Here is a 17,519-nt window from a genome sequence, read left to right as displayed (position 1 = left end):
TCCTGTGAAGCCAACAGATCAGACTTTGCTCATGTTTAGATTGTTATGTGACTGAGAAGTAAGCGATCATATTAAGATGTTGATATTTTGTTTTTTGTTAGAGTCAAACCTAACTTTCCCTCTTCATCCCCTCTCTGCCTACTAAGTTGCCTTTTGTCTCTCAGACTTCACCTTGTATACCAAAAGGAGGTATTCCCACTTCAAAATGAGTTTGGTTTCTTCCTAGGATACTGCATTACTTTGCGTATCTTATCACATTTGTATTTTCTGTTCTTTGCTAATTTACCAGTCCTAAGAGGGAGGAACTGTATCTTTTTTTTTGTTCACTAATGCATATTAGTGGTTCAGATTGATCAAGGTGGGGACTAGGACAACAGGGAGAGAGGAGACGACAGATAGGAGGGGAGGTGTGAGGTAGGGTCAGTATGTTCCAGGTTTAATTTGTAAGAAAAGGAAACAGAGTTTAGGAATCTAGGGGCTATTGTCACTGACCATTATATGTCACTGGCCATCCCGGTTGGAGGAAGGCGACTTACTTTATGTCCCTGTGAAACTGGTAGTACTGACCTAGGAACTTGTATAGAAATGTGCCTGAGGTTATAAGTGTCATCAGTGGGATTAATTGTATGTAAGTATTAGAGTTCTCATCTATAAAACTGAGATAAAAATAAATTCCTCTTTGGGTTGTTATAAGATTAAAAGAGATATTTCAGAGGAAACACTTGGCACACCACCAGTCATATAATAAATGCTCAATATATTAGTTATTATTATTCCTTGCTTAGGAAATTAATCTCATTTAATTTACTGGTAGGTGGAAAGCTCCCTGATTAGGAAACATGTTCTCTGAAGTAGCTTAGTTAAGATCACAGACTCTGGAGCCACATATCTTGGATTTATTTCTCAGCTCTGCCATTTTCTAGTTGTGTGACTATGGAGAATTACTTTTATTCTCTGTTCCTTTTTTCCCCTCATGTATTAAATAGAGATGATACTGCCTTTCTCCTGTGGCCAATATGAAGATTAAATATGTTCACACATGCAAATCACATAGAAGAGTGCTACTTCTTAATAAGTGTTTAATCAATATTAGCTATTATAATTATTAGAAATAATATCTCTGCTTGGGTATTTTGACTAAACTTCTTAGATGTGAATGCAGTGACATTTTAAAATTTGTTTTCTGACCTGGTAAAGGGTCACAGTTTCAAAAACTGTGACAAGAATCAAGTGTTACACTCCTGTGACTCTGACTTCTTATGATGAATATTCAGATGGGCATCAAATAATTCATATAGGGCTAAGACCTATAGGGATGAATCCTTTTTTTAATCCAGTGTAGTTAACGTATAATGTTATATTAGTTTCTGGTGTAAAATATAGTGATTCAACAATTCTGTACATTACTTAGTGATTCTCATGATAATACTCTTTATCCCCTCGCCTATTTCACCCATCCCCCCACCCACCTCCCCTCTGGTAACCATCAGTTTGTTCATTATAGTTAAGAGTCTGTTTTTTTTGTCTGTCTCTTTTTTTCCTTTGTTTACTTATTTTGTTTCTTAAATTCCACATGTGAGTGAAATGCATATGGTATTTGTCTTTCTCTGATTGACTTATTTCACTTTGCATTAAACTCTCTATTTCCATCCATATTGTTGTAAGAGACAAAATTTCATTCTTTCTTGTGGCTGAGTAATATTCCATTGTGTGTGTGTGTGTGTGTGTGTGTGTATACATATATATATATATATATATGTATACACACACATACCACATCTTTATCCATTTATCTATTGATGGATACTTGGGTTGCTTCCACAGTTTGGCCATTGTAAATTATACTGCAATAAATGTAAGTATGCATATCTTTTCAAATTAGGGTTTTCATATTCTTTGGGTAAAAGTAGTGCACTTACTGGATCATATGGCAATTCTATTTTTAATTTTTTAAGGAACTTTGATACTGTTTTCCACAGTGGAAAAGAATTTGCATTTGCATTTCCACCAGTAGTTGTGAGGGTTTCCTTTCCTCTACATCCTTGTCAACACGTTTCTTGGGTTTTGATTTTAGCCATTCTGACAGGTGTGAGGTGATGTCTCAGTGTGGTTTTTTTTTTTATTTATTTTTAATTAAAAAAAAATTTTTTTTTCAACGTTTTTTATTTATTTTTGGGACAGAGAGAGACAGAGCATGAACGGGGGAGGGGCAGAGAGAGAGGGAGACACAGAATCGGAAACAGGCTCCAGGCTCCGAGCCATCAGCCCAGAGCCTGACGCGGGGCTCGAACTCACGGACCGCGAGATCGTGACCTGGCTGAAGTCGGACTCTTAACCCACTGCGCCACCCAGGCGCCCCCTCAGTGTGGTTTTGATTTGTATTTCCCTGATGATGAGTGATGTTGAACATCGACCATTTGTATGTTTTCTTTGGAGAAATGTCTGTTGATGTTTTCTACCTTTTTTTTTTTTAAATTTACATCCAAGTTAGTTAGCATATAGTGCAATAATGATTTCAGGAGTAGAATCCAGTGGTTCATCCTCTACATGTAACACCCAGTGCTCGTCTCAACAAGGGTCCTCCTTAATGCCCCTTGCCCATTTAGCCCATTCGCCCCCCCCCAACCCCTGCAGTAACCCTAAGTTTGTTCTCTGTATTTAAGAGTCTCTTACGTTTTGTTCCCTCTCCCTGTTTTTATATTATTTTTGCTTCTCTTATGTTCATTTTACCCATTTTTAAATTCGATTATTTGGGGTTTTTTGGTGTAGATTGTGTAAGTTCTTTATATATTTTGGATACTAACTATTTATCAGATCTGTCATTTACAGATGTCTTCTCCCATTCAGTAGGTTATCTTAAAATTTTAAAAATATTTATTTAGTTTTGAGGCGGGGGGAGAGACAGAGCATGAATGGGGGAGGGGAAGAGAGAGGGAGGGAGACACAGAATCTGAATCAGGCTTCAGGCTCTTAGCTGTCAACACAGAGCCTGATGCGGGGCCTGAACCCAGGAACCATGAGATCATGACCTGAGCTGAAGTCGTATCCTCAACTGACTGAGCCATCCAGGAGCCCCAATAGATTGTCTCTTAGTTTTATTGATTTTTTTCCTTTACTGTGTGAAGCTTTTTATTTTTATCTAGTCCTAATAGTTTATTTTTGCTTTTCTTTACCTTATATACACTTGAATCTTAAAAAGATCTGTAAATACTACACACAAAGGTTTAAAACATGTTAATCTTAATTTTAAAATCAATTTTACTATTTTTGATATATAAATGACAAAAAAGAGGTTTTGGAATTGTTCTGCTGAACTTGTTTGAGGGGCAGAACTAAGATATTCAAATTCCATACCTGAAATTTTAAATGAAAACTCTTTCAAAGAAGTTAAATGAAAATAATTGAATAATGGATACAGTGCATTCATTCATTAATATATTTATTCATTAATATATTAATATGTTTACATTAATTTGTTCAGCATATATTTGATGAGGAAAATTATATTTTTGGATCTCTACTATTGCAGGGACAACACAACATTAGACTTTTTGGCCTGTCAAGTGTGTGTATAGTGGTAGAGTGCACACAAAAAATGATAAGACAGTGTTGCAACCCAATGATAGAGGCAGTTATGGGATATTATGGAAGTTCTGGTGTGGATCATCTAAGATAGCTTCGTGAGATGAGGGAAGGAGGGTCCCATAATCTGGGAATCTGGGAAAGCTTCCAGGGTAGGATGCCTCTTAACTAATGATTGAAAGGCTAATAGGAGCCAGCCAGTGGTAGGGAGGGGATAGTGGGAAGATCTTGCAGGCAAAATAGCCAAAGAGTAATCATGGTGGCTAGAACAGAATGATTTTCTTGTCTTACTTTTTGTGTCAGGATTCTCCTCCAGTTTGCTACAGTTTTCATTTTCCTGTGGCATACTTTCTTAAGGACCAATAATCAGCAATTCCTTGATGACTGAATTAAGTTTTTTGCTTTGTATCCTAAATCTGGCTAGCTATTGGTTTGTGTCTTGGCTCTAAGCGTGCTGTTGGGTGTAAGACCAAGGCCCAGAGACAAGAGGTGACCAAGAAACTAGTTGGCTCACTGACTGGGAAACAGGAATAGGAGTCAGAGAATGGGGCTGGAGAGGAGGAGTTTGGGCCAGGCACCTAAGTTCCAAGAGGGGATGGATTATGTAAGGAGTGGAGGAAGAGTTATAGGTGCATGAGGGCTGGGACAGTGTCACGACTTGGGGAAGTACATGGTGTAAAGTATCTGTATGAATTAGTGCCAAGCTATTTAAGCATTCTACCTGAAAGCTAGACAAACTAGATTATAGGTAGAGTACAGCTACATGACAAGAATTAGATAGAAAGTTGGCTGTGCTGTTTGGTAAATGGCTGGAGGATAGGGAAAGGTTTGTTTCCAGCTCATTTTCCTGGCCTGGTCGGACAGAGAATCACAAGGCACTCAAGGAATTAAAGGAGAAGCAGGCAAGAGTTGATCATCTGGCTGCCTCCCTGGGCCAGTCATAGGGTCTTATGCCTGAAACTTATTAAGGAGTGTGGGCAAGGAGTAGTGATAATTGTTTCCAAACCCTGTTGGAATGTGAGTGAAGGATCTGGCCATACAGTGTAATTGTTACATTTGTTTAAAGAATTACATTGAATCCTACAGCTATTTGGAATCTCATTTGGGACAACACAGAAAAGACTAGAGTGAGGTAAACAGTAAGATACTCATTGGCACAGGTACTTAAAACATCCAAAGTCAACTTCTTATCACTGTAATTACCAATTAAATTTTATCATTGGCTACCTAGTTATGCTGTAGTAGTATTTACCATTTTGACATATTTTTAAAAGTTCTGGGCAGCAGAACATTGATTGGACACCAGTCATATATCTGGCAGTCTGGTAAATAATGCACATACAGAAAAAGCAATGACTCAATTGCTTTCTTTTGGAGTTTCCAGTAGGAAAAAAGAGACAGACGTGTGAGATTATTGGAATATGATGAGACAAGTACTACAATAGAATAATACTTCACAGTTAATTGTAGAAGCACAAAGAAAGGAGCAATTCTTTCTGGTAGTTTGTGAAGGGGGTAGGTATTGGAAAGTCTTCACAAAGGAGAGAGCATTGGAGTTGGCTTTTGAAGCATGAATGAGTAGATGCTTGATATCGACGCAGCAGTCATAGGTCTTGAATATAGAGGACATTCAGGTCTAGGTAAATGAATAAACAGAAGCATTTGAACCTTTCAAAGAGATAAGGGAGAGTGCATTGTGGCTGGAGTGTGAGGTGCTTGATGAGTAGTGAAGGGATGGAATTGGAAAGGTATGTGGTGTTGACTTGAAGGTTGTGGAATTTGACAAGGAGTTGGTTAATCATGTTCTTCAAAAAGGAGAGTGACAGATCAGGGTAATATTTTTGTAAACGTCTTAACTAATTAGAAAACTACTAATGAATGAAATCATTTATAAGCGACACCTGGAAGCAGAGAAGGCATAAATCAACACAAATCCTTCATAAACAATGAAAAATCATCTTAAATCTGTCTCCTGAAGATAAACAACATTTGTGTGTGTGTGAGTGTGTGTGTGTGTGTGTGTGTGTGTGTTAACATCAGTAAGTTCAAGCATTCCACATGTTAATGCTCATTTTTGTCAGGGCGGTTGTTTTGCAAAAATAAGTAGAATATTTTAGAAGTTCAATTTTAAAAGAATTAACAAATAGAGGGAATGACTTGGGAACTACCAATGCCACTTATTTTGATTCAGTAATTCTCAACCTTAGAGGAATATTAGAATGAGGAAATTTTGGGGATGCCTGCATGGCTCAGTCTGTTAAGCGTATTCAGGGAGAGGGGGCCTTTTGAATCCAGGATTCTAGATGTCCATATCAGAGGAACTGTCTTGGGCTCTTCAGCCCAGTGGCAACCAAGAGCGGCTGAAGAATCACTCAGCTAATCCCTGAATAAATTCTGTACCCATAAAATTGTATGCATTGTTGTTTTAAGCCACTAAGTGTTGAAGTAACTTTTTAATGCAGAAATAAATCTTTTGAGTACTTGGTTACGCTTCTAAAATGCTTCAATGTGTGATTCAAATGTGTAACAAGTTGGAGAATCAAGGCTCTAATTCTTCTCTAAGATACCTGTGAATTGGGAATTCCCATATTGGACAAAATTACAATTTTGGTTATAGTTTTATAATTATGGGTCAAAGCTTTAGTATTTAATAAATCTGCTATAAGGCAAATAGATAAAATATCAACATTACTAAATTTAAAACAGCAAAACAATGCTTCAGGTCATGGTCAGGAAATCTATTTATGATTAAATGTTTTAATAACATTGAGAATTCTCTGGATTTTTCTTTTGATATATATCAATTTAAAATCCATTACTAGAAAAAAGAAGTATAATTGAATAGGATGAGGTGCATGGGTGACTCATTCAGTTAAGCATCGACTCTTGATTTCTGCTCAGGTCATGATCTCATGGTTCTGAGTTTGAGGCCCATGTGGGGCTTTGCCAGTGCACCTGAGTCCACCTGAGTGGACAGGTGGCAAAAGTATACACAGGCAAATGTATCTATATGCAGACTTACAGCGTGACGCCTGTTTGGGATTCTGTCTCTGTCTCTGTCTCTTTCTCTCTCTCTCTGCCCCTGTCTCTGTCTCTTTCTCTCTCTCTCTCTCTGCCCCTCTTGCACACATGCACGTGTGGTATCTCTCTCAAACTAAGTAAACTTAAAAAAAAAAAGTATGAGCACTGATTAGGCCCCTAACTTACACAGCCAGGAGTGTTTTAGGTTATGACACATTTCCATGTTACACTGAGATATTTACATAGATTACATGACATTTTCCAGGGAGTATTGCCTTATAAATTGATAGATTCTAGCTTTGTTTACCGTGAACATTAACCAGGGCCGTCCTGCTAAAAATCACTCTGGAGATTCCATAGATAAACCATACATCTATTAGCAATGTGTTTACAAGGAAACTTGGCTGTGTTATCTTCCTTCTTTCTTTCCTGGTAATGAGAGAGAAATTGATCTCAGGCAAGCTGCTAAACAAGCTAATTCAGTAATTGCTAATCCATAGTGCAAGACTGTGGAGACAAACCTACCAACTAGAATACAATTGTTCTTTTTTACTTTCACCTGAAATAAAGAATCAAAATATTCTGTTCAAAAACTGTTGAGATTAATTTTTCCCATCTCTAACCCTTTAGTGCAGTTATGTTATTCATTTAAAATACAGTTAGTTTGTAAATAATGCTGCAATAACCATAGGGGTGCACATATCTTTTCAAATTAGCTTTTCATTTTCTTTAGGTAAATATCCAGTAGTGGAATTACTGGATCATGTGGTAATTCTGTTTTTTAAGAGTACACTTAACTTGTACAACCGAAAAATAATATAACACTGTATGTTAATCATACTTCAATAAAAAATTAAAAAATAGAAAAAATTACAGATAGATTAACTTGTTTCTGTTTGTGATTCATTTTCTCTCCCTATCCCTATTGATTTTATTTGATCTATCATCTGTCTACCTACCTACCTGCCTACTACCTACCTGATATTTACCTGTCTACCTATTGATTTATAGACAGCAGATAATATCATTACAAAATTCTCCTCTTTATCCCATTTCCTCCCTTCCCTACCCACCCCTTCCTTATCTTTCCTTTGATTTTTCCTTGATAGGTAAAGCTTTGTTTATTCTTTCATTTCAACATTTTCAAGTAATTTTGCTTTATATTTTTTTGCCTGTTTATAACATGTGTTTTCTTTTTTGATCCAATTCTAAAAGGTTTTTGTATTTAATACATACATTTGTCTTATTTATATTTATTAATATGACAGATATGTTCAATCTTAACTATATCTTTTTTCCCTTTTGGGGGAATGTTTACTATATTTTTCTTGATGATTCTTTTTGTTTCCTATTTTTACCATCTGATCTCTTTTTGATTACACTGCTCCCCCTCCTTCTGGCTAGAAGGAAGAAGAGAGCTAAAACTTAGAAGATTGACTACTGTGCCATTTATTCCCAAGTGGCAGGGGGAGACCACATGTTGAGCTTTGAGCTTTCTGTTTATCTTTACTCTGGGCTTTCTATTGCATTTCAGGCTGACATACAGAATGGAATTAGGTCAAGTAGATTCATGCTGCTTCTATAACAGGTGCTCACCAACATACATGCTTTGCATTTCAATCTGGAAACAAGCTGTTATTTGCTGTTACTGATGATTGAATTATGTAAGGAACATCACAGTCTGTTTTATTTTCTTTGTTTTAAATCTAAGACTTTTTCTGTCAATAGCAGTATAGTTCTTAACAGTCAGAGTCACATGTCTCTAATTTAGCAAATGATAGCTGCACCTGTAAACCAAATGATGCCACTCTTGTACTTCTCTTTTCAGTCCCAGATATACTTGAGGCATGACAGGTTTGTCATCACTTCTCCATCCTTTTGAGAGCTGGATCCTCAATCTCCTACTGAGATTTCCTGTATGATATAACATCTCTCAGGGAATCCCCCAAATGGTGGGGATTTTCCCTGTATGTATACTTCCCCTAGTATAGCTCACTGAGCTCCTTGGCCACTACTACAATCACATGCTTGCCTTGGCATGTACTTGGGGAATAAGAAGGGTAGGGGAGGAGGAGTGGTCACTGTCTTCCCGTTAGCATTCTGACCCAAGCATAGGACTTTCTGTTAAAACCTCTTCAGAGGATAGTGAAAATAAGACTACAACTTTTAAAAGATTTTTATTACATATTCAGAAGGGTAGGTAACCTGATGTGGTTACTCTCAGAACCTATTGATGGATTCATTCTCATGAAATCTCTGACATTGACAGGATATCGTTCTTGTAAACTAAAGTGCTACTTCCTGGGACTAGTTTCTGGGTGATTGCCCAGTAGACTTCCTGACTTATCTCCATGGATACTCTCTATTAAAAATACAGCTGAAGGAGAGTGGCGCGAGCCAGCAGCTTCCGGCCGAAGAACATGATGCAAGGGGAGGCAAATCCTAGTGCTTCCCTTATTGACAGAACCATCAAGATGAGAAAAGAAACAGAAGCTAAGAAAGTGGTTTTAGCCTGGGGACTCCTAAATGTATCTGTGGCTGGAATGATATATACTGAAATGACTGGAAAGTTGATTAGTTCATATTATAATGTGACATACTGGCCCCTTTGGTATATTGAGCTTGCCCTTGCGTCCCTCTTCAGCCTAAACGCCTTATTTGATTTTTGGAGGTATTTCAAATATACTGTGGCACCAACAAGTCTGGTTGTTAGCCCTGGACAGCAAACACTTTTAGGGTCGAAAACAGCTGTTGTACAGACTACTCCTCCACACGATCTGGCAGCAACCCAAACCCCTCCCTCGCCACCTTCTCCTTCAATTCAGGGTCAGAGTGTGTTGAGCTATAGCCCATCTCGTTCACCCAGTACCAGCCCCAAGTTCACTACCAGCTGTATAACCGGATACAGCCCTCAGCTGCAAGGTCTGTCATCAGGTGGCAGCAGTTCCTATAGCCCTGGAGTGACTTACTCTCCCATCAGTGGTTATAATAAGTTGGCGAGCTATAGTCCTTCTCCTTCCTCCCCCTACCCTACAACTGTCGGACCAGTGGAGGGCAGTGGGTTGAGATCTCGCTACCGTTCTTCACCCACCGTCTATAACTCGCCTACTGACAAAGAAGACTACATGACAGACCTACGGACTTTGGATACTTTTCTTAGAAGTGAAGAAGAGAAACAGCATAGAGTTAAGCTGGGGAGTCCAGATTCTACCTCGCCTTCCACCAGTCCTACCTTCTGGAACTACAATCGTTCCATGGGAGATTATGCACAGACTTTGAAGAAGTTTCAGTATCAGCTTGCCTGTAGGTCTCAGGCCCCATGTGCTAACAAAGATGAGGCTGATCTCAGTTCTAAACAAGCTGCAGAGGAGGTTTGGGCAAGAGTGACTATGAATAGACAACTTCTTGATCATATGGATTCGTGGACAGCTAAGTTCAGAAATTGGATCAATGAGACAATATTAGTGCCACTGGTACAAGAGATTGAGTCTGTCAGCACACAGATGAGACGAATGGGCTGTCCCGAGCTTCAGATAGGAGAGGCTAGCATTACTAGCTTGAAGCAAGCTGCTCTGGTCAAAGCTCCTCTCATCCCGACTTTGAACACAATTGTGCAGTATCTAGACCTTACACCCAATCAGGAATACTTGTTCGAAAGGATTAAAGAACTTTCTCAGGGAGGCTGTATGAGTTCATTTAGATGGAATAGAGGTGGAGACTTCAAAGGACGGAAGTGGGATACAGACCTGCCCACTGACTCAGCTATCATCATGCATGTATTTTGCACCTACGTTGATTCCAGATTGCCTCCCCATCCTAAGTACCCTGACGGGAAGACATTTACTTCTCAGCACTTTGTTCAGACACCAAATAAACCAGATGTGACAAATGAGAATGTTTTTTGCATCTATCAGAGTGCTATCAACCCTCCTCATTATGAGCTAATCTACCAACGTCATGTGTACAATCTTCCAAAGGGCCGAAATAATATGTTTCATACATTGTTAATGTTTCTCTACATCATAAAAACCAAAGAGTCAGGAATGCTTGGGAGAGTTAATCTTGGTCTATCCGGTGTGAATATTTTGTGGATTTTTGGCGAATAATGTGGGTCGTTTAATTCCAAACATTAGGACTTTTATTTGATTGAACCAGGAGTTGAATCTAAGCATCTCTGAGTCACTGTGTCTTTTGAAATAAGATACATATGTGTGTGTTAACAGACTCTTTTAGATTTAAGGAAAAAATAGCTATTATGAAACTTATTGTTAAAGTATTTCCTGTGTCCTCTATAGCGAGAGACATTACCTTCTCTTTTTTTATTACCTTTCAGATTTTTCAGTTGTCTGTGAAACTGCAGACCTTCAGATATTTGTTGACCCAAAACAGTGCAATTTCCCCTTAATTAAGAAATTTGAGTCCTTTTACATTGTAACCTACAAATGAGAATCATCCACCTGATTTTTCCCCACAAAAACATTATTTTTTTCAATCGCATTATTTGGTGTAAATACTTAAAAAGAAACAAGGAAATTGCTAATTCACCTTTTTTATCTCTTTACTTCCCTGTTGTTCTATAGATCAGCCCAAGGCCCACATGTAAAGAGATGAGATCAACTTGTATTAGTCCATGTACATTTTTAAATAATATTGAAAGAGGTGTGACAGTGTTGGCATGTTTAGAAGTCAGCTCTCAGATTAACTCACAGAGTTAAACTATCTGGGTCTTAGGTTAAAAGGCTGAAGACATTAAGAAACTCTTGCTTTCTTTTTAATAATTCAATCTGACTGTGTTATTTTAAGAGTTCTCTTTTAAGATCATACAATATCTGTTTAAATTTTTTTACATATGTTCAAAATATCTGGAGAGTAAGAAGTGACTGAGTTTTGCTTGACTCTATTTTCTTACGTATCTATGTATAGGACCTTGAAGGCTAGCTAGCAAGTATGTTTGTTTTCCGGATTGACGTCCTGTTAGAGACCACTTCTGTCACCTTACGGAAACCTGGAAACAAAACTAGAATCTTCTGAGTAACTGCATTTTGGTCCTATATGTGCATCCCGTTTTTAATAATTTGTAAATTCTGTTTTTCAACAACTCGTTCCTGTGTTTTGAAAGTCCTATGTCCAGAGGAAAGGAGGTTTCTTTTCACTGCTTTTGATGTATGTTGAACATGTTTGCTGTGGTATTTTAGAAGAAAATGTCAATTAAACATGTTAAATACGAGAACATGTGAAAATCTAAAAAAAAAAAAAATACAGCTGAAAATGTGTACATCTTGAGTCTAGAAGCAGAGCAACTCAGTGAAAAGGGGATGCTATTTCTCATTGAAGTCTATTAGCTCACCTATAGAATTCCCATTTTTTCCTCCAAGGTCTACCTCTTTCCAGGCTCTCCGAAAATGAGAACATTCATTTGGCACTTTGGGATGAGAGTATTTCTAGGTTATAACCAAGATTTAAATATTTTGGGAGTTTTAGCAAGATGTACTGTTAATAGCACCCTGATCATAGTAGGGTTCAATAAATATGTAATGATTGAATGAATGAATAAAATAGATATACTGCTAAACATAATGACTTATAGTTATACTAATTAGATGATTGCTTATATGATTATCTGTGTAAAGTTTTTTTTTCATACTGGCATATTAGCTCTAGGAGGTCAGAGAATATGTATGCCTTGTTCATAACTATATCTTCAGTTCCTGGCATATTATAGGACTTTAATTATTACTTGTTGATTGAAGACTTAACCTCATATCTTATAAAAGATTTGAGACAGTTTAAACTGAGGAAGGGGTAAGTTACTAGGTTCTACAAGATAAAAGCACATGATATATACCCTAAATTCTACAATTTTAGCCTAATTTTAAGCTATTATTTTAAAATTGCTTCAAGTTTGACAATTTAATGTTTTAGGCATATGTTCAAATGGTGGCACAAAATACCTTTTTTGTTGTTGTTGTTACTGATCTCTGTTGATAATAACTTTATATCCTGGATTTTTTTCTTAAACTTTGAATTTGTAGAAAATCTACTTGAAAGTGGCTTGTTTTTACAAGGCTTCAGTAAAAACAGAATATATGTCTTTCTCCTCTAGTGTCACCCTATGAAACATTTAAATCAGGATTGTGTCTTTATTATTTTTATCACTGTATATCTTTGGGTTCCCTATCCAACTTCAATGAAGTCTACCCATGCAATTTTGATACTTATTACTGGATGCTAACAGTTGTTTTAATTTTGTACTAAAAATAACTAGACTTTAGTCAGAAGACATTTCATCTAAATGGTTTTAATTATGTGTCTGATAATCTTTTCTCTCTTTATTGCTCTAAAAAATAGACTTATTATTATAGGTGAATGTAAACAGTATTGTTGAAACACTGTTTAAATTAAAAATTAAACATAAGATTAAAATATAACTTAATGACAAATTTGAAAAGATGAATTAAAACAATTTTAAAAAACTTATTGAAATACAATTTGCATAGCACCCATTTTCAGTGTAGAATTCAATGACTTTTAGTAAAGTTATAGAGCCTGTGCGACCATCTCCACAATTTTAGAATATTCTCATTACTCTAAAACATCCCTCATGTCTTTTTGAATTGTCTTGGTATCCTTGTAGAAAATAGATTGAACATAAATGTAGGGGTTTATATCTGATGTCTCAATTCTGTTTTATTGATCTGTGTGACTGTCCTCAGGCCAGTACCACAGTCTTGATTCCAGTAGCTTTGTAGTAAGTTTTGAAAACAGTAAGAAGAAGGTCTCCAACTTTGTTATTCATTCAAGATTAGTTTGGCTATTCTGTGTCCTTGGCAATTCCATATGAATATTAGGAGAAGCCTGTCAATTTTTGCACAAAGAAAAAAAAAAGCAGCTGAGATTCTGACAGGGATTGCATTGAATCTGCAATCACTTTGAAGAATATTGTCATCTTAATATTAAATCTTCCACACCATAGACAACAAATGATTTTTAATTCATTTAAGTATTACTTCCAAATCCAATTAAAAAAATTCTGGTTTAAAAAATTGTGTCTTTAAGAAAATGTCCCTAATATATACAAGGAAGTGTGACAATGGCTCTGTGGGGGAAAGACCTAGCCATGGGAAGGCTAGACCGAGCCAATGGGAAGAGGACTTATGTCTTACTCTATAGCCTTTTGCATATTTTTGAGTTGTGAACTATGTACATGTAGAAGTTAATTAAAAATTAAATTTTCTAAAAACTTTCTCCCAGTTTCTTGAAGTGAAATAAGATGCACAAATATGGAATAAAGTGTTAAAGGGGCCAGATTTGTGTAATATTTTCCTGTTTTAACTTAGACTTAACTGTACATTGTCTCACCTCTGGCCATCCCATTTTTATTTCTCAACATCTGTCTATTTCCTCTTCTTTATCCTGACACACAGTCTAATCCCTTTTTTTGCTCTCATTTTTCCAATATTTTAGTCAGGTATGAGCTAGTTTGCTTTCTCCTGTCTTAAAGCAGGTACTTATAACCAGGCGTAGATGTTCTCTGCTCCCTTTTCTTGCCCATACCCTGTTTCCCATCTCCCCCTAATACTCTTAAGATACCCACAATTTTATCTTACTTTTTTGGGGTGATACCCTGTCCTAGGAAGACTATAGTTCATACACTTTCTTACTCTTTTAGAATCATTAGTTTAGATTTCATAATTCTTTCCTTTCCTTTTATGTCTTGAATCTTGCCTTTTCTTTCTTTTTTCTTTTTCTTTTCTGTTTTTTTTTTCTTTTTGGCAAATATGTGTTTTCTTATTAAGTAGTCAGACAGCATACTCTCTCTGTAAAATGAGTTTTATTTCAAAACATAAGTATTAAAATATCAAGTAAAATTATCCCAGCAATTGCACTACTCAGAATTTATCCAAAGGATATAGGAGCACTGATTCATAGGGGCACTTGTAACCCAATGTTTACAGCAGTGCTTTCAACAATAGCCAAATCACGGAAAGAGCCTTTATAAATGTCCATCAACTGATGAACGGATAAAGAAGTTTATATATATAATGGAATACTACTTGGCAATGAGAAAGAATGAAATCCTGCCATTTGCAACAACATGGATGGAACTGATATCATATGTTTTTGCTAATATATGGAACTTGAGAAACTTAACACAAGACCATGGGGGAAGGGAGGGGGAAAAATAGTTACAAATGGAGAAGGAGGCAAACCATAAGAGACTCTTAAATACAGAGAACAAACTGAGGGTTGATGGAGGGGTGGGGGAGAGGGGAAAATAGGTGATGGGCATTGAGGAGGGCACTTGTTGGGAAAAGCACTGGGTGTTGTATGTAAGTGATGAGTCATGGGAATCTACCCCGGAAACCAAGAGCACACTGTATACAATGTATGTTAGCTAACTTGACAATAAATTACATTAAAAAAATAGGTATTTATGGATTAGCAAGTTGATTATGAGATTAATAATCAGTGTCTGTTAGAATAAAACACTCAAAAGTATTTATCATTTTTCATATATAAAGAAAATATAAACAGAATATTTCAAGCAATATATGAGCAAGGTTTAAACAAATATATTTGTAGAGGTACTTTGAGTCCATTCTTTTTAATATAATTGTTTTTTATTATAAAGTAATTTATATTGATAAATCCAACCATTATAAATATAAGGAGTATAAGTGTAAATCAACCTATTATTCTAATCTTAAAGAGTAACAGGCTTTTTTTTTCTACATAAGTACTAAAATGTATCAGTAGAGGAAGCTTTCTGCTATAATTAAATACTGGACCATTTGTGACTTGATCATTTAAAAGGTTAAATTATTTCCCATAATCAAGGAGCTTGAAGATAAGTGGTTCTAGGGTCAGTGAGTTAGCTCTGTGAGGTAGGACCCAGGCTCCTTCCCCCTGCCTTTCTCTACCTGTTTGCTCCCCCCGTGTCCCCCCCCCCCCCCCCGCCGAGTTCTCGGTTCATGGTTATAAGGTGGCTGTAACAACCTCAAGTGCACATCTTTATATAAAGGCATTACTGGGAGGAAAAGGCTGAATGGAGAAAGGGGGCTTCCTTTCATTAGGGAGAAAAAAATGTTTCTATAAATCTTCCTTACCCTCATGGACAGAACTGGATATTTGGCACTTTTGCTGCAAAGAAGTCTGAGAAAGTGATTATCTAGTCACTATCTAATGGGATTGACATGAATTCATTTGCCCACATAATTTGGGGGGCAGGGAGTGTCTAGGAAAATTGTTTCTAGAACAGAATTATGATTCTTCTTTTGTTTAAGGAAATGGGAAGAGTGCTATTGAGAAGGCCACTAGCAGTAGCTGCTATACTTGTTCTGTCAATGTGTGTGTAAAGGATTAGGTTTGCCTGTAAGTAATACAGGCCCCAAGTAGCTCTGGTTTAAACAAGAGGGAAATTTACTTGTCTTGTAAAATTTCAGAGCAGGGAGTACCGGAAGTGTGATTCCTTACAGATTGCCGCTTTTCCATCTGTAGAGAATGGGACTCATCTCCATGGTTCAGAATGGCAACTATATCTCAAGCAGGAGGATTAGAAAGGGATAAAGACAAAAAGGGGCCAAAAGGGCAGGCACTGGCCTTACCTTTAGGTAAGGTCCCTTAAGGCTTCTCTGAAACATTCTGCTTCTGGTCCATTGTCTGATTCTTAGTGGCCACATGAAGCTGTTAGGGAGCCTGAGAAATGCACCTTTTATGACAGATGGCTATGGGTGTAGGTTAAAGTTAGTACCTATTAAAAAAGAAGCCTCCAAGAAAGTGAAATGGAAAGACTGCTAATAGTCTCTGGCATTTATGGGCATAAAAGAACACTCAGTATTATCATTGTAAAAATGGTATCATCCTGAACATATTTATTACCAAGTTTTTTATTTAAAGGAATTCTTTTAGGATAAGTTGTGAAAGCTGTGAGAAGCCACACCTTCCATTTGTTTAAGTTATGCCTAATTCTTTTCCAATTCAGTGTTTTGCTCAGGACTAAAGAAAGTCTTACTGGAAGACACTGGGTTTTTCTATTGCAGACATTTAAAGAAAACATTCTGGAACTTACCATTTTGAGCATGGCTTGGAATCTTTAGTGTTTCCAAAAAAGATATGGAGAGGAGGACTGAAAGATATCTCAAAGGTCTTAACTTTCTTCAGGTTTTTAATCTGTGAGAGCTGTGTGTGAAATCCTGTCAACCACAGTGTAATTGCTGGATAGAAAATTTATCTCTTTTCTAAACTTTTCTTTCTTTATTCTTTCTGAATGATTACTAGATGCCAGATATTAAGATTTTATTGAACGGATTTGTGTGAAAAGAAAAGCCATGGTAATCTCTTTTATGTGTATTTTTTTTTTGGAAATTGCTTCTGCACAGATTAAATTTTATATCCAAGCTTAGAGGTAAAAAGCAAGCTAGTATCTAATTGTTCTTTGCCTGGTCTGGTCACAGCCTACTGCAGGAAACTTGTTCAAATATGGGCACTTCAATATTTCAGGCAGAAAATAAAATCTTTCTCTTGTTCACATAAATAATGCCATGTCAGTGCATCCTTACTAATCCTGGCTTTGTGAAATGAAGTTTTAAAATCTGCTAAGTATCCTCTAATTCAAAGAATTGCTCTAGTAGAATGAGATAAGACAATGGATTTATGACTCAAAGACCATGTGCCTAGATGCACTGTATTCATTGCTTCAATGGTGGAATGTTGATTTTCAGAGATAAGGAGTCCAATTTTATAACTTCTTTCTACCAGTCATTCTTTGAGTGGTGCGGGTGACCAGCTGTCTGAGAATCTGTTATTGAGGGTTGGCGTCTGCATGCCACATGATGTCTTCTTCCTAATACTGTGTAAGTCTATAATATTCTTTATGGAGTTCTTTAATTGCTTCATTATTCCATGTTGCTAAGCAG

The 17,519-nt window shown here is 36.7% G+C and overlaps 1 protein-coding gene and 1 long non-coding RNA gene across 3 annotated transcripts in view; both read left to right on the top strand.

Annotated features, from left to right (window-relative positions):
- LOC131507250 (uncharacterized) overlaps positions 1–17,519 on the top strand; it is a 108,173-nt gene that overhangs the window by 49,385 nt on the left and 41,269 nt on the right. The window lies entirely within an intron of this gene.
- LOC131507249 (transmembrane protein 209-like) lies at positions 8,993–11,833 on the top strand. The gene has a single exon (XM_058721765.1). It carries the CDS (start codon positions 9,024–9,026, stop codon positions 10,707–10,709), a length of 1,686 nt encoding a protein of 561 aa, XP_058577748.1. The 5' UTR covers positions 8,993–9,023; the 3' UTR covers positions 10,710–11,833.

This window comes from Neofelis nebulosa, chromosome 3 (assembly GCF_028018385.1).
Source record: "Neofelis nebulosa isolate mNeoNeb1 chromosome 3, mNeoNeb1.pri, whole genome shotgun sequence".
In the NCBI taxonomy this organism is placed as follows: Eukaryota; Metazoa; Chordata; class Mammalia; order Carnivora; family Felidae; genus Neofelis; species Neofelis nebulosa.
Note: the sequence above shows the minus strand (reverse complement) of the source record. Positions and strands in the feature narration are given on the sequence as shown.